The sequence below is a fragment of the Dreissena polymorpha genome, chromosome 1 (genome assembly GCF_020536995.1).
Source record: "Dreissena polymorpha isolate Duluth1 chromosome 1, UMN_Dpol_1.0, whole genome shotgun sequence".
NCBI classification, from domain to species: domain Eukaryota; kingdom Metazoa; phylum Mollusca; class Bivalvia; order Myida; family Dreissenidae; genus Dreissena; species Dreissena polymorpha.
In genome coordinates this window covers 78,951,142-78,964,768 of record NC_068355.1, presented here as the reverse complement: position 1 = coordinate 78,964,768, position 13,627 = coordinate 78,951,142, and the positions used below count along the sequence as shown (strand labels likewise).

The following is a 13,627-nucleotide window of genomic DNA, read 5'->3' as shown; positions in this document are numbered from 1 at the left end:
TGAGGACTATGTACCGGACAAAAACATAAAAATGTTTTGATACAAAATACATGTAATTTATTATCAACAAAAAGAAATACCCATGTGTTTAATTAGGGCTGGTGTTACATACATAAAAGAGTTTGTATTGCGGTTATCAAACATTAATACATTACATATACGAGTGTTATCAACCATTAATACATTACATATACAAGTGTTATCAATCATGAATACATTACATATACGAGTGTTTACAGAACCTAATTAAACATATCCTCGTCGCAAAACCATTTCATTTCTAAAACATGCATGTAGGTTTTTATCAATATAGGATTGTGTTATAAAAGAACACATTGTAACCCTTAACATATTAAACCCTGTATTCGACGATCATCTCGTGCCTTATTGCGCGCATCCGCACGAGTGTCTGCTCAACCAACCGAGCCAGTATCGATTTATATATTTTTGGCGTTTTTCCTAATAACTCATAACCCGACTTGAACCAAATATTTATTACTATACTGTTTATTGGAAGATCTTTGACCTTTACTTGTAAAATTTACAGCATTACAAACAAGAAATATCTTTAAAAAAGATATACGGCGTTGATTGATGGTCGATGTTTATGAACGATCAAAAGTTATCTCTATGAGATAAAAAGTAGCGGATGCCTTTTTTCTGCGCAGTTCTTAGCTACATCATAAGCAAATCAATTACGGGGTGTTGCGCCAGATTTCGTGGCTTATTTTGCTTTATGTGATATTATTACTCAGATATCTATATTAACAGAATAGAAAAACACAAGAAACATGAAAATAAACGAGTGCATATAGGTCAGCCGGCAATACTCGAATCTTATTTAATTGCATAATTATAGTATAGTGAATTATTGTGCTCATGCTTAATAAACTGGTCTAAATGGATAAATATTTCTAATTAATTTTATCAAAATTGGTCCTTATCATGCAAATGTTGAAACCATATTAAAAATCGATGATTGACATACCACAATAATATCGCCGAATATCTTTATTTAGTATCTTTCTGATCAAAACAGACTTCAAGTGCACAAAGTTTACGAGACGGCGTTTATATAGAGATTTCTGCAACTGACAGCTAACTGACCTTGATACCTTGCGGATTGGAATGCAATGCATTACAGTCACTACGTTATTGTCAGTAAGACCGGTGTAACACAATGATCGCAACCCCTTCTGCGAACTCCGGTGATGAACTGTTTATAAACTCTGACTTTCACAAATGGCTGCGAATTGACCCGAAACCTCGCGAGTTGAAATGCAATGCAAGTAAGTACTAAATATGACAACATAGCCTTTAGTATAAACGCTTTTGCGCTGGGTAATTCTCTGAAAATAAAAGGTGAACGCACAAACTGTATTTATGTCGAACATTGATTGTAAAACTGTTCTATCTATTGAGCCTTTTCATTGAAGATAAAATTGTTTCATGCAGTAAAACAGTGTTACAAAGACGCGGATATGTTTCCAATGTTCTGGTGTTATACTCAAATCAGCCAATGGAATAAATGAAGTGTATTCATTCGTACCTAGCCGCGGGAAATTTTATTTGAGTATTATTGGACACTTACAAAGGTCAAGTCAGTGTGAAAAGCTGGCTTAATACAGCTTACGCCGAAAAATCAAAGCGCGCAATGCACAGCAGTTGTTCGCTATTGTGTAAGCAGAGGGCAAACTAGTGAGACAGTTTGGTGTAAAAACAAGTGTTAAACAAGCGCTGTAACCATAGGATGACTTATGCCCTCTATAAACGCTTGATAGAAGTTATAAGCTTTTATCGTAACCTAAACGCAGATTTCGAAACCTAAACACGGACCCTAAGTTCAAGGTCAAGGGGCAGGCTCTCAAGCGACCTTTTTTCAAAAAGTAGGAAAACATAGGGACTACTTTGCAAAAAAGTAGGAAAAAAGTAGGAACTTTTCACTCAAAAGTAGGAATACATAATACCCAATTTTTAGACACAGGTCCAGGAAACATAGCTTGAAACAGAGCAGGAGTGCCATCACATGTTCTGTATGGATACCCACTTGAAGCTACCTTAAGGGCCCAGAGGATTTCAGCCTTTTGTACCTGTTCCTAATTGTGTGATGGATGTACTTGCATACAGATAGATTTATCCCAACCACCCTGAGAGCTGCTTGGCTTCGGAGCACTTCCAAACAAACGCTTTTGTGAATTATCATGCATGTATTTCATGTTTTCCTTGTGTTTTTGTCCATCTGCATGACTTATCAGATTATTAGCATCAGAATTACACGAGATAGACTTCATGCAGACAGTACAATATCCTGCAAACTCATTGCCGGTATCTCTCTTGCACCACGATCCAAGTGTTTTTCCAATGTTGTCCAACTTCTCCATCCATGAAGGGTTAAACTTTGTTTTCCCACTAGGCATTTTAGCACTTATAGTGTATCTATGATAATTAAGTTTCAAGCAAAGCTACCCTTTTAGAGAAGTATAATTAGATGCTGTTCATTTTGGTGTATCATCAAATAAGTTGTTAGATGTATTCTGTGTATGTGATATAAAAATGGTAATATATTGTGCATGTTATATCCTTAAGCATAAGACCAAATTTATTTAGTGATACACCAACTTGTTGTACAAGAATAATACTAGTATATAAAGCAGAGCCCATGCTCTGCTTCAGCTACATTTTGAAACCTTTAAATTGACAATAGGGTGCAGTTATAATGACTTAAGTCGCATTCAAAATGACTGGTCGTTGCAGAGAAGATTATGCAACTGGAGATTGGACCTTATCACCTGACATCTTTTATGACATTTTTGATTGGTCAATGAAACAGTTGCACTACATAGTTTATTCCAGTTTCAAATAATGGTTTTTACATCATTGATGACGTTGCGGGAGTGTAATATTAAAAATGCCGTTAAATATTTTTAATACTACACTGTAACACCTTGAAGTTACCTCACTAGCTATGTCATCATCAGAGAATGTATCAGGGCATTTAGGCTCTGTGCATTTATCTTTAATTAATAAACATGATGTACCTATGATATCAATAGAACATCATATCCGTTGTCATGTAATGCGGAATTTATTACATTATATTTGTAAATGATAAAAACTCGGCAAAACACAAGTTTTATCTTTTTTCAAATAACTTGTGTAATAAATTCCATATTACATTACCACTCATACAATACATGTATCTCTATATCTCTACATTCCAAACAGCAATATCATGTAAACACGAATAAGGTTTGGTCAAATTGTTGCCAATGGAAGCAAAATAAAACTGGAATAAACAATGGGTTCCCTCAGCTCTTGCATCACTGGGAACTGTGTAAGGTAGTGAAGTCTGCAGTGTACAAATGCTAAGGAAGTAAACAAGGCACTATTGTTACTTTAAAAAAACCTTTGTCAATGATTTCAAAAGTTACATAAGAAATGAATATCTATGCTTCCTGAAGAGGTGCTAGCAGACAGTCAGCATGGGTTGTCAGTTCTCATCTAGATGAATGCACCTTAACAGGGATACAGTCATGCCATAGATTCATTCATCCTGCAAATTACTAAATAAACTCTTAAAAATGAAAAAGTAGGAATAGTAGGAAGATTTGGTAAAAAAAAATAGGAAAAAGTAGGATCCTGATGAAAAAGTAGGAAAAAGTAAGAAAAAGTATGACCGCTTGACAGCCTGAAGGGGTCAAAATTTGTGTGCCTAAAGAAAGGCCTTGTCCATATACACATGCATGCCAAATATGAAATTGCTATCTGAAGCGACATAGAAGTTATGAGCATTTTTCGAAACCTAAATGCAAAGTGTGACGGACAGACGGTCCGAACACTATATGCCCTCCCTCAGGGGCATAATAACAAAGAGCGACCACAGTTATCAGTTTATGTATATAGTGAAACAAAACGCAATTTGGATGTGCCAAGCACTTTTTTTCGTCTTCTTTCGTCAGTTCCATCTTCATCATAGTTTTCGTTATCATCACCATCATCATCATCATCACCACCACCACCACCTCCATCATCTTTGGCATTACATGTTTTCATAATAAAAATCACGATCATCATTTTGTTTAATCATCAAATTCACTATACTCGTAATTCCGCCGTCATCATCAGTACCATCATAACATTTCGATGGCCATTAGTTAACAGTATTTCAAGCGATATGTCTTGTCATCTAAGTTTGCTCACACACCAATTTTGATGATACCAATTGAGTTAACAAGCGGACGACGTTAATTTAGAAAAAAAATATAATTAAAAAAAGATTCAGCCATTCTGTCTGGTTATTGAACATGACCAAGGTATTATACCCAAAAACATTAAACCGACTTGTATTCGGATATGTTTTAAACAAATTTAAGTAGAGACCACATAACATTGTCCTGGTCGCCGCGACGCTGTATGTGTTCAAATAATAGGTCCCGTCTTTTAAGTGCGTATAAACCGAAGACAGTAATACTTAATAGATGCATGACATTGTATTTTACTTGTGCGAACCAAGATTGACTTTGTTTATAATTTTGATACAGCGAGAAACACAAAATAATATATTATTTATTTTGTAAATGTTTGGTCGCGAGGCCTTTTTTTTTAACGAATACCTCAAAAGATGTATAAGCTTGCAGTTTTTATTCTAAATTTCCCGTTCACAAATTAGATTTGTGGAGAAATATTCACACTGACACTACATTAAGTGTATTTGAGTTTTGCGTTCAGATATGTTTGTCAGCGCGCTGTTTTCAAATATCAGTTAAGTGCAGGCTTAAATAACATAAAGACGAGTCTGGCGAAGATCCAGATACAGAAGTTGTGATGAGTTGTAAGTACGATCAGGTACAAGTCGGCGGGAAAAAATGTGTGTATATACAATAATTAATTCATAATTGATCAGGAGAAGCTGTCATAAATCGAAAACAACAAGGTAACACATGTGACAGTAACATACTTTGTGGAGATCAATTTATTCAATCGACGGATCACAATCAGACACATTTGTATAAAAATATTTATATTATACAGCGATTTTTTAATTCAACATATCTTGACTGCGCACAAAAGGAGAATGCACGATACTAAAAATCAAGGAACAATGTGACCGTTAGTGACATTCATTTGCTGATTGTTACACGAGTTGCACATAAAAGAGGTTTCAGTGAATACAGAACAAAATTAAAAAAGGAGATAATTAACATCAAAGTCTTAATTGCACAATTTGAGCATTACACGAAAAAGATTGCATAAAAATGATTGTTGTAAATAAAAACGTAGATCTACATGATATGATGATAATTTAACAATAATAATAATGAGACCAACATATCTTGACAAAATTCCAAACTGAGAATTATTCCTAACTTCTTTCAAAAACGTGAACAAAACCCGGAACCTCTTTTTTTTATCCAGATCAATAATACATGAAACGGTCACTATTTTCTTTTATGAACCGCGCGTGCCAATTTCGACGTATAACGTCACTGCTAGGATTGCACAGCTTAGTTGAACTTCAATGCTGACACTGAGGATTGCTTCAAGATTATTTATCAATAATTATTTGAAATATTTAAAAATCTAACAGTCAAATGAAACATGTTTCAAAATGTGACAATGTTCAAGATCAATACTTTTTTGAGAATTATTATTTGTGTCGCAGTGTGACGTGCCTAAACAATCGGCTATTATACCCATGCTGAAACTGATAAACATGTTCAGAACAATATCAGAAAGAGAAAATCCCACTTCAGATCCAATCGCATAATAGTGACCAGCAAGGCTGCCAAAAACCTTGGCTTCATTTAATATAATCTGAAATTGTATTACAACTTCTCAATAAGAATGAGTTTCAAAGCAGAACACGTATTTTAGTTTTGTTAATTGTGACATGAGCGCCTACAAACCCTAATTTCAAGCCTCATACTGGTTTGATAATATGGTTTGTACTGTTATTAAGTTTTATCACTAAAGTTCGAAAGTTCTTAAAAAACATATACTGTAATCTTGTCCACATACACACATATTTACAGCTGTCACAAGCAAGTACTCATATAACAAATTCATGCATAAAGTTTAAAACAAAACCACAATATATTGTTGATTTATTAAGTGAACTCATGTTTTCATACAATGACCTTAACCCAGATTTCACCTATCCCGTGTTTCCCTTAAACATGGCAATTACATGTTCATATGTAAGAACTAAATTTAACTCCGCTTGTTTATCTATTAAGAAATAGACTCATCAATCTTCCTTTTGTAAAAAAAAAACAAATGTCCCAAATTGTTTGCTGTACACATATATTCAACCTAGCCATAACACCAACACTTTGTTGCTTACCTTACTTAACCCTTTGCATGCTGGGAAAATTGTCGTCTGCTGAATTTCTAAAATTAGCATTTTCTTCGATTTTTTTTTCAAAGAGAACTATCAGAATAGCAAACAGTTTGGATCCTGATGAGACGCCACGTTCTGTAGCGTCTCATCTGGATCCAAACTGTTTGCAAAGGCCTTCAAAATTCGGTTCCAGCACTGAAAGAGTCAATCTACCAAAAGTCAGGCTAAAATTGAGCAGGGGGATTTGTCCAAGAGGGAAGATGTCTAAGATTTGTAACAAACAAAAAGAAGTATGAGCCATATACATGTATAAATGATGTCATGATACTAAAAACATTTTATCTCCATAAAATGTATACAAATGTTAAAACACTACAAAAATCTTTGTGACCAGCACAAAAGACATTTACTATAACAAAATAAATACAAAATCAGTAAAATGTAAAGCACAATTGGAATTCAATGGAAATGTGTGTGCATATAAATTTACCTTGTAATACAATCTTAAGGTTGAAAACGTCATTTTTAACGAACAGCACTTGTAAATTGTGCAAATATCTGGTAACTATTTAAAGTTTGGTATGAAATGATGTCTATTGTAGTTTGAAGAATCTATAACTCATTTAAACCATGTCCATATTTCAAAATAAGCTAATGTTGGCCAATGGATATTGAAAAATTCAGATTTTTCAAACCAATACCCCTACTTAAAAATTAGAAGTCAGAGACATATTTTCATAGTTCAGAATGGGGTGTTATAGGCCAATGCCAATTGAAAAGGAGACCAAAATGTGGTGTTAAAGGCCACAGTTAAAACTGGAGTGTTATTGTCCCATAGTTTGATATTAGGTGTCATAGGCCAATGACACAAAATTAAAATGAGGTGTTACCAACCCTTTGTTCAAAATCAGAAGTTATCAACCTATAACCGTATTTTAAAATGAGTCGATGAAAGCTCTTTTCCGTTCAAAAATCATACGTACTATGCCTAAGGGGGCAGTTCAAAATCAAGTGTTACAGGCCTATAGCCGTAGTTTAAAATCATGTGTTACATGCAGGCCTATGGACAAAGTTCAAAATCGAGAGATATAGATCAATACCCTTAAAAATAATTATAGGTCAGTGGCTCAACCACTAACGCTATTCTCAGCATAATATTAAAATATAATTGTTTCTTCACATCAAAATTGTGTGTAACAAAGATGAACAAAAGTGTGTTTTTGTCAAATCTGTTTCATAGAAGCAACACATTTTAAGCAATTAAATCACTGCAAGACGCACACTTTGCTCTCTGATGTTGAACCAACTCTTCCAGGTCCAAAACTCTTCTTCTTTGTTTGAATTATTGACAACTGATCCTGAAAAAAACAAAATGCCTTTCAAGCATTAAGAAAAAATGGACCTTCAGACATATTGAAACAGTGCAGCTCAAGATATGCCTTCGTATTTGTATAGTCTGCAGAGGAGTCATAATGTTGGCTCATGACACAGCAAAACATTGTGAGTGTGCAGTCTGGTCTGGAGCTGCATTAGTTGAGCCGCCTTCGGGGAAAACTGGGCTTAATGCATGTGCGTAAAGTGTCATCCCAGATTAGCCTGTGCAGTCTACACAGGCTAATCAGGGACGACGCTTTCCGCTTTTATGGTATTTTTAGTTTCAAGGAAGTCCCTCCTTACTGAAAATCAAGGTTAGGCGGAAAGGGTCATCCCTGATAAGCCTGTGCGGACTGCACAGGCTTATCTGGGGTGACCCTTTACGCACATGCATTAAGCCCAGTTTTCTCAGAACAAGGCTCAGTTGTATATGGTATAAGAAACATTATCTCACAATGCGGCTCATTTCCCTTCAATGCAATACTGGTAATTTCTAAATAACTTGCTTAAATTTCAAAATGATGGTTTAAAAGATGTTTTAACATTCAGAGATCAATCAATGAATATCTTAAATGTCAAAGAAAAGCAGCTGGATTCAATAAACAACAATGTCAATACGTAACAAGAAACCGTCGGAGATGGGTGATGCCCCCCAAAGTTGTTTTTTTCACAATATTGCACTATATATTCAGATAAAAGGAAACGTCTTGAGGGGCATAACTTTGGACAAAATAATACGATGGATGGTTTAGAAACTTAAAAATTTCAAAGGGTCATAACACTCTAAATAAATCATCTAACCAGAACCCACAAATAACATGCACATCTCCTCAAGGTAGTTAAGCTTCCCATAAAGCTTCATTGAATTCCAGTCAGTAGTTGGGGAGAAATAGCCCGGACAAGAATTGCACCATATGTACAGTTTATAGAAAATTTCAAAGGGCCATAACTCTGTGAAAAATCATCCAACCATAACCGGCTGATAATATGCACATGTCCTCTTGGTAGTGAAGCTTCCCATAAAGTTTCATTGAATTCCGGTCATTAGTTTGTGAGAAATAGCCCGGACAAGAATTGCACTATATGTACAGTTAATGGAAAATTTCAAAGGGCCATAACTCTTTAAAAAATCATCTAACCAGAACCCACAAATAACATGCGCATCTCCTCAAGGTAGTTGAGCTTCCCATAAAGCTTCATTGAATTCCAGTCAGTAGTTGGGGAGAAATAGCCCGGACAAGAATTGCACCATATGTACAGTTTATAGAAAATTTCAAAGGGCCATAACTCTGTGTAAATCATCCGACCAGAACCCGCTGATAATATGCACATCTCCTCTTGGTAGTGAAGCTTCCCATAAAGTTTAATTGAATTCGGTCATTAATTGCTGAGAAATAGCCTGGACAAAAATTGTGCACGGACGGACGGACACACGGACGGACAGACGAAGCGGCGACTATATGCTCCCCCGAATTTTTTTTGGGGAGCATAAAAACATTTGCATTTTGTAGTGTTCTACATGTTCAGTGATGACTCATCAAGAAGGGCCCTTTCCACAAACAGTAGATTTTGTTTCGAAGAGAGAGCATGGAAGAAAAAAAACATATATGGATTCTTATTAAAGTTTCAGTTTTATTTCTTACGACTAATATAATAAGCTGCTCCATGTTGATTTGACTTAAACATGTAATTGGCAATTATCTCAAATGAGGATCAAATAAGATATTCAGTGATAATTTGCAGCTTTGTTATTAAACTTGAGGAATAGAACAAAAGTAGTCTTCATTTACTTCCATGTATACAGGATAAACAATATGAGAAACATACCAATTTCAAGATTTAACACAAGAAATGTATGAAAAGGACACAGATGTCCCAGCTTTGTGTCACATCTACACTGGGATACGTGTTTTTTGCCAGACATAATGTGAACATTTGAAACGGCATGTGTGTCACTTTCATTTTGAACTGTTTCTACACATAAAGCCTATTTCACAAAATAGAACAAACTTCCAAGTGTCAAACGTAACCAGGACCTTTATGCCAGCAACAATAGTTTTGCACGCAACAAGTAATCTTAATACGATGATCATTTGTGCTGATTTATTTCTGAATCACACATTGCATGTCGAGCTTATTGGCAACACACACAAATCTTTTTTCACTGTATGTATTTAAGGAATGCAAAAACTTTAAGTCTATGATTTAACTATTAAGCAAGCAACATGGTATGACAAACATGTTGTTATTATATCTTGATCAAATGACCTTGGCTTTAAAGTGACCTACATGGTTGTTTCACATGACACATTGTACTGATATTATTTTTATTTGTGAAGTTTTTATTTTGACATTTCATCATACACAAAATTATTGACAAATTATTTGTGGTTATTTATTTCAAAATCACAAGAACAAAGAGATAAGCCGTATAGGAACATGTACTTTCACTATATCCATATGCTCCAAGTGTCCACTTTGACCTTCACCTTGAAGTGAGTGACATGGTTGATGCATATGCAACATCATCTTTATATGACGATCACTTGAGCCAGTTTATTTTTTACAATCCCAAAGAGCGTATTAGAAATGAAATGCCCTCTACACACACCGACACTTGTAAAACTCTACCTGCAGTGCCATAAATGAATACATTTATACCTGCAAAGCCATTAATGAATACAACTACATTTAGTGTCATTAATGAAAACAGCAATACCTGCAGTAAAATTAATAAATACATCTATACCTGCAATGCCATTAATGAATACAGCTTTAGCTGTAGTGCTAGCTGCAGTGCCATTATTGAATGCAGCTATACTTGCAATGCTGTAAATGAAAAGAGCTATACATGTAGTGCCATTAATGAATACATCTATACCTGCAGTGCCAATAATGAATACATCTATACCTGCAGTGCCATTAATGAATACAGCTTTAGCTGCAGTGCATTAATGAATACAGCTATACATGTAATGCCATTAATCATACATCTATACCTGCAGTGCCTTTAATGAATACAGCTTTACCTGCAGTGCCATTATTGAATAGAGCTAAACCTGCAGTGCCATTAATGAAAAGAGCTACATCTGCAGTGCCATTAATGTATACAGCAATACATGTAGTGCAATTAATGAATACAGCTAAAGCTGCAGTGCCATTAATGTATACAGCTATATGTACAATTCTGTTAACAAATGCATCTATAGCTGCAGTTCTATTTATGAATAGTGCTATACATGTAGTGCCATTAATGAATACAGCTATAAGTGCAGTTCCATCAATGAATACTGCCATACCTTCAGTTCCATTAATGAATACAGCTTTTCCTGCAGTTCCATTAATGAATACTGCTATACCTGCAGTTCCATTAATCAATACAGCTTCGCCTGCAGGTCCATTAATGAGTACTTCTTTGCCTGCAGGTCCATTAATGAATACAGCTTGGCCTGCAGGTCAATTAATGAATACAGCTTTTCCTGCAGGTCCATTAATGAATATAGCTTTGCCTGCAGGTGCCTTAATGAATATAGCTTTAATTGCAGAGCCATTAATGAATACAGCTTTGCCTGCAGGTCCATAAATGAATACAGCTTTGCCTGCAGGTCCATTAATGAATACAGCTTTACCTGCAGAGCCATTAATGAATACAGCTTTGCCTGCAGGTCCATTAATGAATACAGCTTTGCCTGCAGGTCAATCAATGAATATAGCTTTACCTGCAGAGCCATTAATGAATACATCTTTACCTGCAGAGCCATTAATGAATACGGCTATACCTGCAGGTCCATTAATGAATACTGCTTTGCCTGCAGGTCCATTAATGAATACAGCTATACCTGCAGGTCCATTAATGAATACAGCTTTGCCTGCAGGTCCATTAATGAATACAGCTTTGCCTGCAGGTCCATTAATGAATACAGCTTTGCCTGCAGAGCCATTAATTTATACAGCTTTCCCCACAGAGCCATTAATGAATACAGCTTTGCCTGCAGGTCCATTAATGAATACAGCTTTGTCTGCAGCACCATTAATGAATACAGCTTTGCCTGCAGTGCCATTATTGAATACAGCTATACCTGCAGGTCCATTAATGCATACAGCTATACCTGCAGTGCCATAAATGAATACAGCTTTGCCTGCAGGTTCATTAATGAATTCAGCTTTGCTTTCAGGTCCATAAATGAATATAGCTTTGCCTGCAGTGCCATTAATGAATACAGCTTTGCCTGCAGTGCCATTAATGAATACAGCTTTGCCTGCAAGTCCATTAATGAATACAGCTTTACCGGCAGGTCCATTAATGAATACAGCTTTGCCTGCAGAGCCATTAATGAATACAGCTTTGCCTGCTGAGCCATTAATGAATACAGATTTGCCTGCAGTGCCATTAATGAATACAGCTTTGCCTGCAGGTCCATTAATGAATACAGCTTTGCCTGCAGTGCCATTAATGTATACAGCTATATGTACAATGCTGTTAACAAATGCATCAATAGCTGCAGCTTTATTTATGAATAGTGCTATACATGTAGTGCCATTAATGAATACAGCTATAAGTGCAGTTCCATCAATGAATACTGCCATACCTGCAGTTCCATTAATGAATACAGCTTTTCCTGCAGTTCCATTAATAAATACTGCTATACCTGCAGTTCCATCAATGAATACAGCTTCGCCTGCAGGTCCATTAATGAATACAGCTTTGCCTGCAGGTCCATTAATGAATACAGCTTTGCCTGCAGGTCCATTAATGAATACAGCTTTTCCTGCAGGTCCATTAATGAATATAGCTTTGCCTGCAGGTCCTTTAATGAATATAGCTTTAATTGCAGAGCCATTAATGAATACAGCTTTGCCTGCAGGTCCATTAATGAATACAGCTTTGCCTGCAGGTCGATTAATGAATACAGCTTTACCTGCAGAGCCATTAATGAATACAGCTTTGCCTGCAGGTCCATTAATAAATACAGCTTTGCCTGCAGGTCAATCAATGAATATAGCTTTACCTGCAGAGCCATTAATGAATACATCTTTACCTGCAGAGCCATTAATGAATACTGCTATACCTGCAGGTCCATTAATGAATACTGCTTTGCCTGCAGTTCCATTAATGAATACTGCTATACCTGCAGTTCCATTAATCAATACAGCTTCGCCTGCAGGTCCATTAATGAGTACTGCTTTGCCTGCAGGTCCATTAATGAATACACCTTGGCCTGCAGGTCAATTACTGAATACAGCTTGGCCTGCAGGTCCATTAATGAATATAGCTTTGCCTGCAGGTCCCTTAATGAATATAGCTTTAATTGCAGAGCCATTAATGAATACAGCTTTGCCTGCAGGTCCATTAATGAATACAGCTTTGCCTGCAGGTACATTAATGAATACAGCTTTACCTGCAGAGCCATTAATGAATACAGCTTTGCCTGCAGGTCCATTAATGAATACAGCTTTGCCTGCAGGTCAATCAATGAATATAGCTTTACCTGCAGAGCCATTAATGAATACATCTTTACCTGCAGAGCCATTAATGAATACTGCTATACCTGCAGGTCCATTAATGAAAACTGCTTTGCCTGCAGGTCCATTAATGAATACAGCTATACCTGCAGGTCCATTAATGAATACAGATTTGCCTGCAGGTCCATTAATGAATACAGCTTTGCCTGCAGGTCCATTAATGAATACAGCTTTGCCTGCAGAGCCATTAATGAATACAGCTTTCCCCACAGAGCCATTAATGAATACAGCTTTGCCTGCAGGTCCATTAATGAATACAGCTTTGCCTGCAGCACCATTAATGAATACAGCTTTGCCTGCAGTGCCATTATTGAATACAGCTATACCTGCAGGTCCATTAATGCATACAGCTATACCTGCAGTGCCATAAATGAATACAGCTTTGCCTGC

The 13,627-nt window shown here is 36.1% G+C and overlaps 1 protein-coding gene across 2 annotated transcripts in view; it reads right to left on the bottom strand.

Annotated features, from left to right (window-relative positions):
* Nucleotides 1-4,943: 4,943 nt before the first annotated feature.
* Nucleotides 4,944-13,627, bottom strand: part of LOC127837054 (uncharacterized) — a 68,603-nt gene continuing 59,919 nt past the window's right edge. For both annotated transcript variants that reach the window (XM_052363859.1, XM_052363867.1), the window contains exon 32: nt 4,944-7,698. In XM_052363859.1, the coding sequence (XP_052219819.1) occupies nt 7,606-7,698 (93 nt within the window). In that variant the 3' untranslated portion in view covers nt 4,944-7,605. The remainder of the gene's footprint in view (nt 7,699-13,627) is intronic.